Source organism: Pogona vitticeps, chromosome 3 (genome assembly GCF_051106095.1).
Source record: "Pogona vitticeps strain Pit_001003342236 chromosome 3, PviZW2.1, whole genome shotgun sequence".
Taxonomy (NCBI): domain Eukaryota; kingdom Metazoa; phylum Chordata; class Lepidosauria; order Squamata; family Agamidae; genus Pogona; species Pogona vitticeps.
The window spans coordinates 175,965,099-175,985,252 of record NC_135785.1 but is presented as its reverse complement, the minus strand read 5'-3'; the positions used below and the strand labels follow the sequence as shown (position 1 = coordinate 175,985,252).

The window sequence follows — 20,154 nt, the reverse complement described above, 5'->3', positions numbered from 1 at the left end:
TATAAATAAATGAGTCAACTTTATAAGTTTTGTTGATTCAAATGGGCCTACTCTAGGTGACTTACTTTAGTGTAGTAAGTTGCAATTAAGTACTGTAGGCCCATTTGGATCAATGGAAATTGAGGATTTGACACAAATCCCCAATGAATCAGTGGGCCTACTGTAATGGAACTTTCCACCCTAAGCAACAGGATTTCAGCACTTACCTTAAAGAGAACATTTCTAGAACACAAGTAATAACAGGACAAATACTAGTAGTGTACAGCACTAGAATTTGTAGGTATATTGGTCATTGTTACCATACCATAGTGTAGAAAAACAATTTAAGGGTTGCTTTTTGAGCACAACTATAACAGCTTGTTTACGTAAATAAGAATAATTCCTCCTGAAAATGCTGTTTCTCTTAGTGTTGTACAGGATCATATTCAGGCCAAGAGGACTCCAGTTTAGAAAAATGACTGTTTTTAAGGTTGCAAAATTTGCCATAAAGCAATGAATAAGAAAAAAATATTATTGTAGGTGTACTGAATCCTTCTGCTTTGCAGCTACGAATTAGAGAAGTTGTTTCTGTTATCTAGATTCTGCTTACAATTTGTATACTTCCTTCAGGATACTTTTCTCTAGGGGAACTCTTTTTTGTCCCTCATGCCAATACAGTAGGACCCTCTTATCCGCAGAATCAGTATCTGCTGATTTACTTATCTATGGTCTGAAAATATTAAAAGAAAAATCCTAGGAAAATATACTTCTATGGATAAGTTACAGTTGGCCAATAGAGAGAGTCAGAGACCACGCTATGCATAAATCGCTAGACAAATATATTTCCACAATGTCATTACCAGAATTGGCCACTAGATGGAGAAAGAGACCATGCTATGTATAATGTTCGCTATGATTGTGTTTCATCCGCGGGGGGGGGGGGATGTCTTGGAACCTACTGTATTTTATTACAAATATTGCCACAGTTCTCCAGATCATTCATCCTGCTATAAGAATTTTTGTTAGGTCTGCTTGCTAAGGGGACTGCACTCTTCCATTTCCTTTCATCCCCCTGTGTTTCACATTTTTTTGTAACGGGCAGTATTCTTTTGTCAAGATACCTTAATGGAGCAGAAATTTCTAAAGAGGGATAAATAGAACAATTCAGTGCAAGATATTAGCAGTAATACTTAATTGTTTAATCATATATTAAATACAATCAAAACATGTAAAAAATTAGTTTGGAAATTATTTCAGACCCATTGTTCTCATATAGAACAGTGAGTTTAAGTCAAGTACATTAAGGACTATGATGCTTTTCCTCACACATACACACTTCCATGGAATGTCTTTCACTTTTTCCCTAAAGCTACAAAGGATTATAATCAAATTTATTTAATCTGATAGTAGTTCAGAATATGGAAATGGAACAAACCTCCTATGGATCAACTGCCAACTTACAAGTCTGAAAATTCACCAACTCAATTTGGGAGACATGTTCACCCCTTCTACCATTTGTTTCCAACAGCAACTCATAAACAAGACAGGAGGAGGATGTCCCACCTCCAGTTTTTGGCCTCCCAACAACTGATAGCTGGAGATTATCTGACTATGCATGTTCCTTTTAGCTATCTAAGTTCATAGCAATTATTAAGTCTACTTTCCAATAATTTGTTTCATTTTCCTTAGAGTCAGGATGGGCAACAGTGGCTCTCCAGATGTTGAACTACAGTTCCCACAACACCACACCTCATGGACTATGTTGGCTGTGGGCGATGAGAGTTGTAGAACTCCCACAAAACAAACAAGCAAACAAAAAACACCTGGAGGACCACAGATGCCCATTCCTGCTTTAAAGCTACCAAACGATCCCCAGTTCATTACAACCACTTCAATCTCTAAATTGAATTTATATATTATGTCTACATCATATTATACTTATTTACACTGAACTTTATTTGCTATGCTGATAAGTATTTTCTTCTGAGATTGCCATTTCATCCAGTTTGAATAAGTCATTTTGCAGGATTTTACCATTGCTTTGGTTTTACACTTCTTGAATAATTTTGTGTCATCTACATATTAAGAAAGAAGTTAGTTTACTTGTAACTTCTCCTGGGTATGTATTTAATATCGAGCCATCTTCTGGTCTTCCCTCTTTTCGCTGTTGAATCAACAATTCCATATTTGGCCTTAGGAATCTTTGGTGTTATGTTGCCTAAACATGGCAAATGCTTGAATTATAGTTGCTTATTAGCTCCAAAATTTTATGCATTCATGGTTCTGAGGTACCTGTTTTCATCTGGGCTAAACGTCTGGCACTAGTAGGTGTAATAAAGAAAAATTGGTCACTGTTTAAACCATTGAGCCCCATCTGCAGTTACGAACTAAGTTTTTCTACATTAAGAATGAAACTGCTATTATCTGTGGCTTCTCCTACCCAGTGATTATATAGGAACTGTAGTCCTTTTTTAAAAAAAGGCTGTTCCAGGATTCTCACTTGGTGGATAAGATCTGCGTATACACTCCCAAACAGATGGCAAGGTTTTCCAGTTTTGATCATGCCCGCCTTTGTGTTTATAGGGAGAAGAACGAATATGTTTTCCTTCACTTCTAAAGATATGATCAATACCGAACAATATTTTGCATATACACAAAAGGAGACAATCACACACGTTAGTATGTATCAATCTGGTCTATTACAAGGCTCTGAGCTACAGAAATGTTACAGTATATGGATAAAGTCCTTTTGAGCAGCACAACTGGTGATTCCAAATGTTGCTATTACTGTATTAAAGGCATTCCAGGAATGATTTTTTCACCGAGGTCTCCAAAGAACTACTTAGAGTCTTCCACTGTTTATCCTTAAAATAAGTTTTTAAACATATCCTTTATCAGTGAGGTATTCACAAAATTATCATGAGGTAGGTGGATTATTTATATCCCATGTCTCTCTTTTGAGAGAATTAGGACATCGTCACATGTTCTTTTCAACACAGAACAAGAATGGCTGTGCTATTTTAAAAGTTTTCTATTTAGATCTATCACATTCTTCACAAAGTCATTTTTTTCTATGAAATCTCCGGCAATTATGTTAATGCAGTCTTTCTTCGATCCTGGATGTTGTTTTTTTATCCACTTATTTAAGAATGGAAGAGCACTAAGAGTCATTTCCTTAACAGATCCACGAAGGTGAGTCAGAATATATCCTAGATCTCCAGTAAGATTGATTCCTGCAACAAATAATCCCACTGGAAAAAAAATGAAAGTAAAACTTACTACTTGATAAAAATTTACTTTTCTCATTTGTAAGTAGTAAACAACAATCTTTCACTGCCACATAATCTTTGATAATATAAGAGCTCCCATTTTAACTACCCGAAGCAAACCAAACTCTACTGAAAGTTAGTTTCAAATCTAAATGAAACAAATACCTGGGCGTCCATTCTGTTTTCTTCGCTCCAAATACTGGATGAGCTTTTCTGCACTAGTTTTATCTCCCCACCAGTATGGAACTGCAGGCCACAACTCACAATGCTGTGTCACTTGGTTAACATCTTCATAGGACACAATAACTTGGTAGTCATGAGACCACAAGTTCTGTAGGGTTGGTACAACCTGAAAGATAGGATAATGTACATTGGCAACAGGTTATTACACAATATTTCTACTACAGTGAGGTCTCGACTTACGAACGACCCTACTTGCGAACAATTCAACTTACAAACCCGCCCTAAGGACTCGACATACGAACTTCCCTCGAGTTAGGTACGGGAAAAAAAGTGCCCCCTTCCTCCCCTTAGAGGCTTCTGGAGGGGAAAAAAGGGTCAGAAACTTAAAAATAAATAAAAGCCACTTACCAGGCCTTGGTAGCCCCCAAACAGCAGGAAAAAGAGCAGGAAACAGCTAAAAGCCGACACCCAGAAGGGAGCCTGGCAGCCATTTTGTGATTTCCCCCCCTCCTGCACCCTCCTCTCCCCGCCTATCAGCTGATGGGCTGGCTCTGAAGAGGCTTGGGGAGGCTTGCTCAGCACCTAAAAAGCCTGCCTGTGTGTCTTTGTGCTGAAAAAATCAGCACAACATGCTTTAAAACATGATTTTGAATTGGCTTCGTTGAAAAAAAAAGATTTCTAAAGTGCTTTGCAAACTGTTCCCTGCCTTCCTCCTCGTTTCCTGAACCTAAGGGAAAAAAATTAAAAATATCCCCCTCTAGTGGCAGAAGGCGGAATAGCAGCTTCCCATTAGTTTCTATGGACGTAAAAGAGCAGATACAGATTAAATGGTTTTCAATGCATTCCTATGGGAAATGCAGATTCGACCTAAGAACTTTTCGACCTAAGAACCACCTTCCAATAAGTCGAGACCCCACTGTACACAAGTTGAGGAAAGATGTAAGTCTAGTTTACAGTAACTCTATGGAACCTCAGCTAGCACAAAGTCTATCCTACACTCAGTTTTTCTAATTCCATTTTAAAACATATGGAGATGCCAAACCTGAAAATACTTGACATAATACAAGCAAAGCTTGCAAAAAGTACTTCTTTTGACCACAACTCACTTACCTGACACTTACATTTATGTAAATGTACATAGAATTCCACTGTAAAGCAACAAGCATAGCTGCGAACCATACTGAAGGTAAGTATCCAGATCTTTTATATTTTACTATTGATTACTTTAGAATTACTAAATATAAAGCATGTTGTGGACATTTAACTAGCCAAACTGTTCTATATGCCAAAACATTTAATATCTTAACAGCATAACTTCAGTTCTGATTCAGTTCTTGAATCCATTTTCAGTACTAAAACTAGCTTCTGGAATAGCTAAAATATCTCTTAAAAACATTTGCCTACAAGCGCAACAAGATTCTTTTCCTTTTAGACGAGTCACTGTCTATAGAACATTCAGAACCAAGGCACAAAGGACAGATGATACATCTCAGATCTCAGCATTTCCGCTTTTGGAAACAGCTTGAACTAATAGTGTAACATTCTTTTGGAATTCTGCTGTTCAGATTAATATGTGCAGAATATAATTCAGTTAGAACATAGCTCAAATATGTAACTGAGCAATCCTGTTTACTGCACAACAGCATTCCAAGTAGGCCGGTATGAATAAGTCTTTGACCACCTCGGAACCTCAAAGCCAAACATTCCAAGCGACTTACATTTCTAGGACACAGTCGGCCAGCAAATATTTTTTTTATTGAGGCCACCAGATGACAGTGATGGTCTTCTTCCAATCCATCAAAATTCCTGAAAGCAAGAATGACAACCTCCCAAGGGTGATTTCTCAGCCATCGTAATATATCCCACAGGACAGCCTGCAAAAATCAGCATGTAGTGGCTTTTTAAAAAATCAGAAAACTCTATACAGTAGGAAACAGAAACAGTAACATGTAATTGTCTGAATTGCATACTGCTAATGTAAGATTACTCATTATACAGGATGTTTCACATGGACTGGAACTTATTTGAATATTCTTTCCTGTTTGTCACATGGGAACTGAGCACCTGACCTACAACTGAGACATCTGAAAATAGAATGGGCATGCTTTTAAGTATGAAATATTGCCTAGCCTTCTGCTGTTAAACACTGGAACTCTTAACTTTACTATTGGTAATTTTTTTGTTTTTGTCTGTTTGTTTAGTTCTATGCCACCTATCTGGTTACCAAGGCCACTCTGGGTGATTCACAACAGAAAATAAGACAATCGACATCAACAAACCAAAATAAAATAACGTCAAAATAAAGATGAATAAACATACACTGAACATTATAAATCACCACTTATAAATATTATGAACTGAAAAGTAACTCGCAGAAACAACAATTAATGAAAACGGTCAACATTGTGGAATCACCAGCTTAAGGACTGGTAGATGTTCTGTGTTCTGTTGATACATTATCAAAGGCCTGTCTAAATAACCAGTTTTTTAATGGTCTCTTCAAAATAACTAGAGAAGAGTCCAGGAAGACATTTCATCTCTCAAATGCAGGTACTCAAATAGTACTAACCTGTGCCCATAATCTTACAGCAGAAGAATACCTAACCAGTACTTTGCACTGTTTCAACACACAGCTTCTCTGGTAAAAGATGCTGAGTTACAAGGAGTAATAGAGCAAGGCAATATGGAGATACAGTAGTTACTTGAAAAGGAGGCTTTTCTTAAACATTTATTTACAAAAGCGTATTTTTATTTATTTAATTCTATACTGCCCCATTAGTGCAAAAGCATTATTCTGGGTAGTTTGACAAGTTAAAACATACTGTATCTGCTCAGCAGACAGGAGGTTAAAAACACTAACATAAAAAACAAATACAGTGGAAGTAGCAACATGCATGAACGCCACAGCTATCAGTACTATTCCTAAATTCCCTAGGACAGGAGTTTTCAAAGTTCATTGCATTATGGCATTGCTGGGTTCTTTCAGCAATAAACTTACTCGGTAGGAGTACTAGCCATAATCACCTAATTCAAATGTAGTATTGGGTATACAGGAAAACCTAAAACCTGTCAAAAGGAAAAGGAACAAACTGGGTCTGTTGCTTTCCCACCACTCATTGCCATGTTACCCCCTTTGGCCCACTCCTACTTTCCCCTCCAATGCTATAAGGACAGATGAAAAAGATGTCATTTGTTTAAAGCCCACCTGACTTCACCATTTAGGTATATTTTGCAGATTTCTCTGTAAATCCCCCTTTTAAAAACTAAAATTAGAATTCCAGTTTCAAGAATTGGGTTTTAGTTTTTATTGTTTCAGGTTTTTAGGCTCAGAGAATGTTTATATTATTACAGTGGTGCCTCGCATAACGATTTTAATTGGTTCAAAAAAAACACGTTATGTGAAACATCGTTATGTGAAACACCATTTTCCAAAGGAATGCATTGGAAACCGGTTAATCCGTTCCAATAGGCACGGATTGCCGTCCTTAAGCGAAAAAACCCATAGGAAACATCGTTAAACGATACAATGTTTCCTCCTTTGGAATGTATTGAAGCCGACTCAATACATTTCAATGGCTTTGCGAAGTCAATTTTTGCAAATTTAAGTGTGTCATAAAAGGGTCAAAAATGGTTTTAAATGCTTGGATTAGCTTCTGCACCCTCTAAAATGGATGCAAAAGTTAATTTGGCTTTGATCTGACTTTTCGTTAATTTATGGTGATTTTTTCCCCCAACTTTTGACAGCTGTCAAAATCTGACAGCTCCATTGTTTCCTATGGGGGAAGAAAAAATTAACGAAGAGTCAGCAACTGTTCTAAATGCTTGGGTTCGTTAGAGGACCCCCTAAGTCGTGTGCAAACCTGATTTGGCTTTGATCTGAACTTTCGTTAATTTATGGTGAATTGTTTTCTCCCCCATAGGAAAGCATGGAGCTGTCAGATTTTGACAGGTCCATTGGTTCCTATGGGCCGAAAAAAAAAATTCACCATAAATTAACGAAAAGTCAGATCAAAGCCAAATCAGGTTTGCACATGACTTAGGGGGTCCTCTAACGAATCCAAGCATTTAGAACCGTTTTTGACCCTTCTAAGACACTTTTTAAATTGAAAAAAGAAACATCGTTAAGTGAAGCAGGGGACCTAAAATCGCATTCGTTATGTGAAGCATGGTCCCAAACTTCGCTAAGCAAAAATCGCCCATAGGAAACATCGTTATACGGTGCATATTATTTTCTAAAAAAAACATCGTTATGCGAATTCATCGCTAAACGAGGCACTCGTTAAGCGAGGCACCACTGTATATGCAACCACATTGAGGCATGTGCCTAGAGTTACAAAATGTGTTGAAATGTTTTGATTTTCATTTTGATTGATTTGGAGATTCTCAGTGGAAAAGATAAGCAAAATGCTAACTTGTGGTGCTGCTATTCACAAACATGTCAAAATGCATCTTGTTACGAATGAATGGCCATCGGGAAAATGAAAGAACTGGAACAATGCCAAATTTTGAATCAGTTATGTTCACTCACAAACAACAAATACAGGTAGCGCAACTCAAAATCCATTTAAAGACAAAGGCACATGTTTAACTGCACATGCACAAATCATATTAATATATCAGTTTCAGGCATGCAAAACAAGCAATGCAGTAATACTCCAAAATTCTACGATAAGATTGTTGCACAACTTAAGAGTAATTTATTATGTTGCCCAGTAATTAACATTTCCATAAATACTGCATTATTATAATTAAGAACCTAAAGTTACTGCAAGTGAAAACAATATTCTTGGGATTCAGAAAATGGACTTTCCGGGACTAAGCCCTATTGAATTCAATGGAACATACTTCTGAGTGGTTAAAATCATCTGATTTGACAAACCTTTTATTTTGATATATACTCACAGCAAGATGCAGGGCACCTCAAGCATCACAGTGTAGTCCCAAATCCTTCACATTGTGACCTTCCTATTCATTTCTTAAATGAAAAAAACCCACATGCCTCAGAATTCCTCTTCTGCCCAGACCCATGAAAAGAAAAAGAAAAGGGGGGAGGGATAGCTCCTGCATACATGGGACGCTACATGAAATGCTGAACACTCATTTCCTTTGGAAACAAAATGGACCAATGCCAGCATTACTACAGCATTGGACAAAGTAATGACCTGATCAAGCCAGTGGTACCTAAGTAGGGCTAGCCATTGTATCTTTTTAAAAAATAAATTTATTAAACAAACATCCAACCTAAACAACATAAACCTAATACCACAATAAAATAAAATTACATAGTACACCAGTGCCACCATCACCCTCGTGGTTAGCATTAAAGATATTTTAAATTTCATTCAGTCCATTTTCTCTCCCAAACTTCATTGTTTCTCCCCTCGGTGTATACCCCTTCCCTCTCTGAAATACATATTCCAAGAATACATTCCATATTTTCTTAAAATCATTATTTTTAATAGGCCTCTTCTTATTTTCATGTCACATCTCAGTTTATCATTAATTGCCATATCCCATAGTTCTCTATACCATTCCTCTAAATTGAGTTGGTTATCATTTTTCCAGTTTCTTGCAAAAATTAACCTTGCTGCCGTAATCATTATTACTATTAAGTCCTTATTTTCTTTCAACAATTGATCTTTCTTAACCAAATTCAATAAAGCCATTGACGGAGATTTTTGAATATTTAATCCAGTTATTTCCATTATTTCTTTAACATTTGCTTCCATTCTTGCTTTCTTATTTCACATAACTACCACATATGTATATATGTCCCCTTTTCTTTTTTACACCTCCAGCATAGTGATGATACATTTTTATTTATTATATTCAGTTTTACCAGCATTAAATACCACCTCTATATTAACTTACAATTTTCTTTTATCCTTACAGACATGTTCTTCATAATTCTTTGACCCCACATTTTATCCCATTCTTTCTCCTATTACTTCTTTATCCAAATCATATTGCCACTGTGTTTTTAATCCTTGTGTGTCCTGTTCGGCCTGAATTAATAATTTATATATTTGACTTACAGTTCCCTTTCTGTATTTTCCTCTAATTTCAATCTTTTTTTTTCCAATAATCTCTTCAAATTTTGTCATTTTTCAATTTTTCCCTTTACTATTCCATTCCATTGTCCACCTTTCTATTTGAATCCTATTAAACCAAGAAATCCCCTCTCCTCCCAAAATCTCTTATATTTCCTTTATCTCTCATCTTCTCCATCCACTTTTATCCAATGTATCCCTTTATTTTTTGATATATTCTTAAAGGGTTTTTCAAGATTTTCTGGAAAAAATTTTTAATCCACCACCTGGGTTAAAGGAGAGATCGATGGGCTCAATATACCACATTTTCGTTTTCTAACATTTTTACGGAAAGGGTTAATAATCTTTTTAATCTCTTCTCCAATTTTTTCTTTAAACAATATACTTTCAATTCTTTTTTCCTTACCTCCATTTCCATTTCTGTCTATTTCTATTTCATCAGAGGCTCATGAAGCTCATGCAGGAGCACAAAGACCAGCTGCCACACAGATGTACCAGCCCTCACTATAAAAAGCACAGTCACTGGGGCTAGTGACTCAAACTCAGCCCCAACAATGGACCAAAGTCAGGTGGGAACTCAGGTCCTGTGATGGCAACCAGGTCCAGGCAAGTGGACTACCTGAAACCAGGGACAAAGATTGAAGGTGTGCCAGGCCACCAATTGGGACAATAGAGTTTCTTGCACCCAATCAATAGCCTGCTGAGTAAATGGAGCCCATGGTGGAGGATATATTCCAAGCGTCCCACATCTCAGGAGGGGCAGTGGGGAATCACAATGGCTATCTTAATTCTGCAGTATGTTCAGTTCTGGGCAGTTAATTCAACCCATTCCAGTTAAACTTTTAATAGTAAGGAGTTCATCACATATAATAATCTCTACATGGATAGCTTGCTCCATTGAAATCGATAAATTCCTTTTAAAAACATGGCAATATGCTTCACTTCAACAGAGCTCACAAAAATGCTGAAAAGTTGTCTTCCACCAATATTACCATACAACAGACATTTCTAAAGATTTTCCCTTTAAGGTCTCTTGATACAGGAGAGAGAGAGAGAGAGAGAGAGAGAGAAGGTAACAGTTGCTTCAAACATAATGCTCTCCACTAAATTAAGAGTTCAGTTCAGGTAGTCCTGCTACACAGGATATTTATATCAGCCTTGCACAACCCGTGCTCTGGGGTGTCCTGAAGTACACTGTCCGTCTTACACTTACACACACACACACACACACACACACACACACACACACAAACACACACACACACACACACACACACACACACACACACACACACACACACACGCAGCCTAGGTGATGGGAATTGTTCATAACATGGGTAGTGCCAGTTGAAGAAAGAATGTGTTATACCTTATTCTAAGAACTAGGACCTTGATGGCTGTGGTCATGACCCACTCTAGGAGGCCAATGCACAGAGGTGTGACTAGCAATTTTGGTGTGGGGGAAGTCCTATTGTTGTAGTCTAGGTCACATGAGACTGCACATGTGAGGAAAAGACAGTGAAATGCCTCAGTCTGAAGATGTGATGCCCATGATGATCCTGTGCCGAGCTTTCCTCTTTTGCATTTCCTTCGGCTCAGGGAGAATCAGCTGGAGGTGGTACTCACATTTGAGGCAGGCAGATTTGCAGACTTCTCGAAGTAAATATAAGCAGGCAGGTCCGTACCCTTAGAGCAGTAGCAAAAATTTTCACCCTCTAAAATTTGGCACCAAAAATCATAGCCCTAAATGCCCTGCCCTATTACGGCTCTCCCATCACACATACCACGGGAACACGGTGTGCATTGCCATCAGCACTGGCATCAAGCCCTCAGAAACCAGCACTTGTTTTCATTTTCTGACACACGACAGGTGCACAAGGTACATCTTGCTATGATAGGTGACTGTACCACTGTGGCAATCACAGACAAAGCCTTCCGGATACAAATAACAGCCAAGACACAAGTACAAGAATTCCTCCTCCCTGCATGGGGTTTTATGTGACAGATGTGAATGTCTGCCATAATGAACAACTGAATGCCTGGACGTTTGTCACTTGTGTCCCACAGTAGTTAAGATGAAGTTAAGATTATCTGCCCAAAATAATCTTACCTAAGTAATAAAAGAATGAATTGTACCTCTACAACAACTGTTGTATATAACATGTGGACAAAATACAAATCCATGGAGGGATCGTCTGGTTTATGAGCAATCCTAAAGTCGAAATACCGAATTCCAGCATTCAGTTGCTCTAACACAGTCAATGCCTGTATAAGCAAAAATAAAAAGATTTCCTGAATATTTGCAGTGAAATATGTAGCCTTGTTTTCTTTTATTGCTAATTTCTTCAAAAGTTAATGGTTACAGCTTTAATAAATAAATTTCAAAAAGACAAGGAAGGCAACAGACTTCTTTGGTGATGTAATTTAATACCACACAATTTTTGCACAGAACAAAATGCATTAGCCTCCCTTTCCCCCCTAAATATGTACCATTTTTCCTTATGGCCCTGGATGAGGTTATGCTAGTCCCACTGAATTAACTACTCAGTGGGTCTACTTTAGTTGGGACTACCATTAGGATTCTGGTCAAAGGATATTGGTGTGCTTCTCAAAGTCTTTCCCCGGGAAACACATTGCAGGATCAAATGTGTTCCAACAAAAGTTAGTCCCAAAAAAGGAAGGGTTAAAAAACTAACAAACCCCTATCTGCCACAAGTGTACATTGTCCACTTGGGTAAAGAGCCTCAAACTTAAAAGAAGTTAGAGCTAATGAAAGGTAGAACTGTAGCTTCAGTTAATAACAGCTATAATAAAAAGACTACTCAAAAGAGCACTGTTTCCACAAGTCATTTCTATGCAGGAGATAACAAGGGAATCTTTCATAAAATATACTTTCACCAAATAATTATAGGCATGGTGGCTCAGGCACAGTCCATATAGAAATGAAGAGGCACAGCAAATGAAATACTGCAAAAATGCTTCAAAGTAAGATATAAAAATGGAAAAGTTTGAAAACGGCTTACCTGTGTTATAGACCATCTCAAAATAATAGGATGCACTATGGGATGCATATGTTTGTCCAAAAACTGCAACAATTTGGATTCATTAACACTTACTTTCGACTCCTTATCCAAGCAATACGTCATAGAATCATGACTCCCTATACAAGAACAAAAAATTAAACTCAAATTATTGCCAGTCATTTGTCAACATTTTTCAATCTCGCCCTCTGTAAAAAATTTGATTTTCTGAACTGTGCTTCTAAGCATACACCTAAATATGTGGCTCCATAAACACCTATCTGTAATTATTACATATCAAATCCCACCTTAAGACAACACCAGAATGCCATGGTCTCAAACCCAGCCAATGGAAATAAATGCCACTACAGTAGTTAACTGTATTTTTCCATGTATAAGATGATACTTTTATCTAAAATCTTCAGACTAAAAATTGAGGAATCATCTTCTAGTAGTAGTAAGGGGGAAGTGATCAAAGGGCTGCAGGATCGCAGCCCTCTGATCCTGCAGCCCTCTCGTCGCTGCTTTACTCCTCCAATTCCTAAGATTGCTGCTTTCCCCCTCCACTTCTGCATCCCTTTCATCCTGCTTTCGCAGGGCTTAGGAAGTGGAGGGGGAAAGCAGCAATCAAATTTTCTTATTTGGGGTTGGAAAAGTGGATGTCGTCTTATATATCCAGTTGTCTTATACACAAAAAATATGATAAACCACAATATAAGTTCCATTGACCTCAAGGAATCTATTGTAGCTGGAACTACCATTGAATTTAGACTCCGAGAATTATACCACATGTGAACAATGACCCTGAGGACATGGCTAAGTGATGAGTAGGTGATGCAAAACCATAACGAATTAGAATATAATAAAATGACAAACATTTAAATAGAATTCAATTTAACTACACAAAAAATAATTGAATCAAATCTCTTTCAAACCAGTTAGAGTAGCAATGTATTTCCAACATCAGAGGTACAATTTGAGCCTCAAGAGTCCAAATCCCTTCTCCTTGAATGGTGTGGAGTCTGAGTGCTCTGATTGCTTCTGGGATCTCCGGTAATGCAGATGTTTGTTCCACAGGGTCTGACATATTTTTCCTTATTTATTTCCTCTTTTTCTTTTTAGAGCATCACAGCTCAACTACCACACTTCCTCAGAAGTCTCCTTCTCAATGCTAGTAGACTTAATTGTAAGAGCTGCCATGTCTCGCTTTAATTCTGAAGGATTTATATCCTTAGATCTAAGCCCACCTTCATCAAATTGAGTGACTCCAGATGTATCAGCCCACTATGCCCATTATCCCCAGCTAGCAGGTCCAATCCTTTCTTGGAAGTAACAATGAAAGCTATAGCACAGCCTTTCTGAGGAGGGCCAAGTTGACAATGGTTGATCTAATCTATTTTGAGAATGGCTAGGGCTAATGCTTCCCTTTGAGCAGGGATCTTAGAGATCAAGAGAAGGGATCCACTTGGTGCACAGACTCAGAGCTACCACACTCTTTCAGGTCTGGAGCTCTTGTCTGGAGAAGTAGCAGGGAAAGGAAAGCTTTCATCAATGGGTTCTTGGAGTTGACACTGTGGAATTCTCCACATGTTATTACATTTCAGCTTCTGGTATCCTTCAGCCCTGACTAGGGCTGAAGGGAGCTGCAATCCACCAATATCTGAAGGGCTTTCTCATGCCTTCACCAATGGGAAGTTTGAATTCATGACTCTCTAATCACCCCTACCTTCTCTTGCAGTTGCTTTGCCTTATTCATGGAATTTTACAGGTGTAAAGATGCTGGCTTCTATTTGCAACCCTCCCACGTTTTATTTCATCTCTTTAGGATGACAGCACAAGAAGCTGTCCCTTTGGAAGTACACCTGAGGGTTACACCAACACTTTTCCTCGAAAGCTACACCACTCCACAAGAGGAACTCAACAGAAGATAGCTGCTTCTGGAAAAACTCAAAGAAGACTGTTCCAAAGACAGGGAAGAAACATAGTTCCTCATTCCACAGTAGCAAAACAGAAAAGAAGGAATAAGACGTTGCCCACACTCACACACACATTGTTTAAGCTGTCTATGCTTAAATGATGTTTATCTATAGCAACATATTTTTGAAAGAAGTACAATTTACCTGGAATTGACAGATTCGAGAGAGGAATGCCCCAGAGAGATTCTGGTAAATTAGACATCCATTGAGGCCCTTCACCATACAGGTCAACTGACTTCTTTTTGGGACGTTCTTTCATTTTGCTCTTTTTCATGGTGTGCTAGGAAAAAAACTGAACAAAAATAGGAATTAATCTGCCAGGATCCATTTGATTTTCCTGGTTGGTAACAAACTTGTCTTATAAATCAATGGAAAGGATTATTTTGTTATTTGATTTTCTTTCAGCTGAGAATTAGACCAGTTTAGTGATTGGATCAGCTTGTATAGGAGATAACAGGACAAGTGCCTTTATTCTGTAGACAAAATGGCACACAAGAAGCCATTGGCCCAAAACTGCCACCGGAGTCCAGCAACTACACGACAGCTATCAAGATTTACAAGTCCCCATTAAGGGCAGCAACAGCCAGTCTGGTGTAGCCAGCAGAGTAATAGACTAGGCCTTAGGAGGCCTGGATTCAGATACCCATTTGGCCATGGAAATTCACTAGGAGGTGGCAATGGTGAAACCACTTCTTAAATATTTCACATACCTTAAAAATCCCATTAGGGTTATCATAAGTCAGATACTACTTGATAGCATATAGCAAACATCATCATCATCATCATCATCATCATCATCATCATCATCATCATCATCATGATGATGATGATGATGATGGATGGTGCTGTCAAACCAATGATGATGATGATGATGATGATGTACTGTCAAATCAATTCTGACTTGCGGCAACCTTTTTCAGGGTTTTCCAAGTTGAGAATACTCAGCAGTGCTTTTCCGTTCCCTTCTCCTGGCAGCATCCTGGGACTCTGCAGCTTGCGCAAGGCCACACAGGCTGGCTCTTCTGCCAGGAGTCATAGCGGGGAATCAAACTCCCAACCTCAGGCTCTGCAGCCAGATACCCAAAGCAGTTAAGGGTAATTAGTAGTGGCTGAATGTATCCGCACAAGTTCTTGCCTCATTTCTGAGTCACAGCAAATGATGTGGCACCAATCACCATTTGTATTACATCCTCATAGTCAAATTGTAGGAGAGGACAGGACATCTCTTCGGAAATCACTTTCATTCACTTGATGCGCTAAGTCATATGGACCTTTCTAGCCACCTTGGGAATTTAAGGGGAATTGGGAGCGACCCAGAAAATGAAAGAACCCCACAGTCACCATGTATTTCATAATCCATAAATATCTCTGATGTCCATTATTTGAGGCATGTATTCAGAAAATGCAGTTCTTCTTGATTCTAACTACCTGGCTGTTGAAAGAGTCAGCTCTCAAAGAAAACCTGTCTGCCTGGATTTATGTTTGTTAGTTAATTTTTACAGATCAATTAATTAATCATTTCATGTTCTGGAGGATGTACGTTGTAAAACAACGTTTCAGGCATTTGTTTTAAAAGATAAACTAATATATTTCACACATATCACACATTAAATTCTAATCATTTTCACAAATGACATGGGAGCAGAGCACATTCTTAAATTCTCAAACCAAGACTAACAATGAAATCTTAAGAGTTAAAAGGCATAATGAATTGCTTTCATCCAAAGCCAAAATGTGTTTTGAGAAAGAAGTTTCACATATTGAAAAGCAATATGGATAAAACAGATGTCAGATCCCAACTAAAAGATTTTTTACCATATATGTGGTAAAAAAAATGAAATAATGTCAGAATTCCAACATAATAAAATATGTAATTTTGACAAGATTAATTCGTGGACATATTCTTTGCTAGCAATCTGGAGCAATAATTAAACAGCAGGAAGCACATCATAGATTAAATGTGATAAACCCATCTCATCCAGACCCCTAACTACATACACTTGACAAAACTGCCTGAGCAGATGCAGCCTGATTAATTCCAGTATAGCTACAACCTATTGACCTACTTTTGTGAAATCCCCTCGCCTGTGCTTGGCCTATTGTTTCCTAAATAGGTCATTTTCTTCCCACACAGACACTACTGATCAATACAGCAGGGTTCCAAAGCTCAAGACAACCTTTATGAGCCAAGGAAAGTTGCACAGACACACTTCTCTGACAAAAGGAGGCTGTGAGAACAAGTGCTTGTTTAATTAACAGCCTTATACTTAACAAGATCATTCTGTTCCCACAAGGGGGGAAGTTAATGAAAAGCAGGTTTCAGCAGATGTACTACTCTGCTGGATCTGACCTGAGGCGCACAAGGGATGGAGAAGACAGCAACCATCTGCACGCAGAACAAAATGGTGCCTGCCAAGCACACTTTTATTTTGTACAAAGAAGATGAATAGAGAGGATTGGTGCCATCTCTGGCAAATCAGACATCTCATTTAGTCGAGGGAGTGGGTGGAATCTAGGCAACCTCTATTCCAGACTTGCCCAACCAAATGGCCTCCAAATGCTTCAACTCCTATCCATCCCAGCCAGCTGATAAACAGTAAGGCATGACAAGACTTGTAGTCCAAAGTATTGGGAAGGAACTGCATTGGATAACACTGCCCTGTTCTAGTATCAAACAACTGCTCAGAACCCAAAATGTTTGGCTCAACCAAACATACACCTCTGTTTAAGAAAGATCACCATGAAGAGCAGCAGGATCTTCTAGGCCAGTGGTTCCCAACCTTGGGTCCCCAGATGTTCTTGGACTACAACTCCCAGAAATCCTGGCCAGCATAGCTAGTGGTGAAGGCTTTTGAGAGTTTTTATCCAAGAACATATGGGGACCACATTTGGGAAGCACTGTTCTAGATCACTATATGGAAGTTTCACTGGTAACAAACGACAAACTCAGTTCCAAATTAGAACAAGTTCAGAGGAGGGCAACAAGGATTATCAGAGGGCTGGAAACTAAGCCTTATGAGGAAAGGCTGAAAGAACTGGGCGTGTTTAGCCTTGATAAGAGAAGACTGAGGGGTGATATGATAGCACTTTTCAAATATTTGAAAAGCTGTCATACACAGGAGGGGCAGGATCTGTTCTCTAATCATCCCAGAGTGCAGGACATGCAACAATGGGCTCAAGATAAAGGAAGCCAGATTTTGGTCGAATATCAGGACAAACTTCCTAACTGTTGAAGCAATAGGACAGTGGAACCAGTTATCTCCGGAGCTGGTGAGTGCTCCAACACTGGAGGCTTTCAAGGCAAACTGACAATCACCTGGCAGATATGCTTTGATTGTATTCCTGCACTGAGCAGGGGGTTGGACTTCATGGCCTTGTAGGCCCCTTCCAACTTCACTTTTCTATGATTCTGTGATTCATGTGGAGATACTTAGGATCCACATTCATTCCAAAAAAGAAAATCTGTAACATGTGAAAAATTGGGCTGAGGAGGGATATTTATACTGTATCAATAACAGAACAACCCCTTTCATCTTGAGAAGCATGAACAGCAAGGGCCTAAGCATGTTTACTCAGAAGTAAGCCCAACTGTGTTCACTCTGAGGTACAGCTACACTAACAGCAAGGAGCAAGCTAGTGTGGACTGATTGGGAACAGTCGAGCTTGGTTAGAAGGATCTAATCAAGCCTGGCCATTCATGTGGAGATGGCTCCTGCCAATATTATGAAGTGGCTTAATAAGAAATAGTCTACATATAGGTTTTTTAAAGTATTTCTCCTGCCCTTTGTCAAGCAAGTGAAGCAATTAATTTGCCAATATGCTGAAGTGGCTCAAATGTCACAAATACTGGCAAATTGAAAGAGAAAGCTTGCTTTGAATAGGTTCCAGCAATCGCACACACTGGAACCAGTTGAAACCACAGAAATCCTACCCACACCACAAGAGACTCTTGACAGGGGCCAGAAAGGTATGGATAGGATTAGGAACACTCTGGGAGTGGGCTGGTGTGATCCACAAATATATTGTCTGGTCACCATCTTTAAAGCACACCAACCTGCCCCTGCAGTGCTCCAAGCAGTGGGCTAAACAATTCATGCAGTCAGCCTCTCAGGTCAGTATATACAAGTTATAGTGAAAATATCACTTTCAAAGATTTGCCCTTTTTTGCCTTTTCTTCTTCTTTAATGTTTCCCTTTTGGTGGTAGTTGTTTTTTTAAAATCATCATTCTTCCTTGTTCATACCATGTGTTTTGGTCCATGTGGTTCATCCAAAACATCATAAAATCACAACAGGAGTGAGGCAACAGAAAACATTTTAAAAACATGACAAAATCTCAGTCAAACTTACCGTCCTCTAGATTTTCAGCCACACTGTATATCCCACTCCCAGCAACCTCCCTCTTGCTGCAAACAGTGGTTTTGATGGTGGGGAGAGCAATTTTCCAAAAGATTGCAGTGAAGGGGGGAAGCTTTAAATACCCCCTTCCTGTGAGTCATATAGCCTTAATCATGGGACCCTGTAGCTACTCTTTAACCAATCTACAGCTTGGAAGAGCTACAGTTGGCTTGGAAAGCTCATTATGTTTTAGATTCTTAAACTCCCAGAATCCCACCACAAGGGTGCTGGGTCAAGGATACTCAAAACTGTGGTCTCAAAATTTAACTGTTCCAACTTCTGAACAAAACAGAACAACAAAAGACACATTATAGGTACAGTATGTTCATACTTCACATTCCATGAGAATTCAGAGAACGAAAAGAGAATATGCCAGTCGAACAAACATAGCAAATCTAAGTGGTGATTTATCTAGAAGATGATAAAAGCCTCATCAGCAAGTGTCCAAGGTGAAGCTAAATACAAACTCAAACTCTTAAGTAAACAGGGAAGATATCAGTTGTACTGTGTCACTAGTTTAATGGCAAAGTGGTAGAATATACCAGATGGGCGGGATGTGTGTGTGTGTGTGTGTGTGTGTGTGTGTGTACAACCAACTATGGCAAATATTTGGGTTGCCACTCCAGTCACTTACCACTCATACTAAGGACACAATAATGAGAATGAAGGACCCCAAAACACCACGGAGAACGAAAGGTGTACACGAATAAGCCCCACCTGGCCTCCTTAACACCCCGTTCCAGGAAACCGACTAAACATCTTCAAAGCTTGTTTAAAAGAAACCACGTGTTATTCCAGAATAATTTCAGTTTACAAAGGGCCAGTCACTGTGCCGGGCTAAGGGGGAAGCAAAATAAGAAAGCCTTCCACTACCTAGAATCAGAGATAGTCTGGACCCTATAAGAAACGTGTTATTATTTTTAGAAACCACAAAACCAATGGTTAAACTATGGCAACTACAAAAATCTTTACAGGACTGCAACAGTCTCCGCAGCGTTTGAGATTTACACCCGGCAGGTCTTTGATATTCTCCCAAAGCCCAGGAAAAACAGAGTTTTGTTTTTGTTCCTACTCACTGGTACTATCAGCATCTGAGCAGCTTTATCCATCAAAGAGATCGGCTCAAAGGCTTCCGCATTCCCGGTAGAAAAGCCTCCGCTGCCGAACGCTGTCTCGTCCGAAAGCCGCCGCATTGGGACATGAAAACAAACACACGCTGGACCCGGTTTTGCATGCCGCCGCGCGATTGGCCCTTCGCCTTGACGGCCCGCCCCCTCTGCG

The 20,154-nt window shown here is 39.0% G+C and overlaps 1 protein-coding gene across 3 annotated transcripts; it reads right to left on the bottom strand.

Annotated features, from left to right (window-relative positions):
- Window positions 1–1,156: 1,156 nt before the first annotated feature.
- Window positions 1,157–20,121, bottom strand: PLCXD1 (phosphatidylinositol specific phospholipase C X domain containing 1). Of its 3 annotated transcripts, none has more exons than XM_020796816.3 (7): window positions 19,950–20,121; window positions 14,622–14,769; window positions 12,505–12,641; window positions 11,618–11,746; window positions 5,150–5,305; window positions 3,414–3,597; window positions 1,157–3,230 (listed from the first exon to the last, which is right to left on the bottom strand). In XM_020796816.3, the coding sequence occupies exons 2-7, from the start codon at window positions 14,749–14,751 to the stop codon at window positions 2,995–2,997; spliced, it is 972 nt and encodes a 323-aa protein (XP_020652475.1). In that variant the 5' UTR covers window positions 14,752–14,769; window positions 19,950–20,121; the 3' UTR covers window positions 1,157–2,994. The 3 variants fall into 3 exon arrangements, with proteins under 3 accessions (XP_020652475.1, XP_020652477.1, XP_072850526.1); XM_020796818.3 differs by lacking the exon at window positions 19,950–20,121 and adding an exon at window positions 19,508–19,568; XM_072994425.2 differs by lacking the exon at window positions 19,950–20,121 and adding an exon at window positions 18,826–18,957.
- Window positions 20,122–20,154: the final 33 nt, after the last annotated feature.

Coding starts and splice junctions, on each gene's coding strand:
- PLCXD1 (XM_020796816.3), bottom strand. CDS start 14,751: ATGAAAAAGAGCAAAATGAAAGAACGTCCCAAAAAGAAGTCAGTTGAC. Junction 11,747..12,504: donor TGAGATGGTCTATAACACAG/GTAAGCCGTTTT, acceptor TTGCTTATACAG/GCATTGACTGTGTTAGAGCA. Junction 3,598..5,149: donor GCCGACTGTGTCCTAGAAAT/GTAAGTCGCTTG, acceptor CCTATCTTTCAG/GTTGTACCAACCCTACAGAA.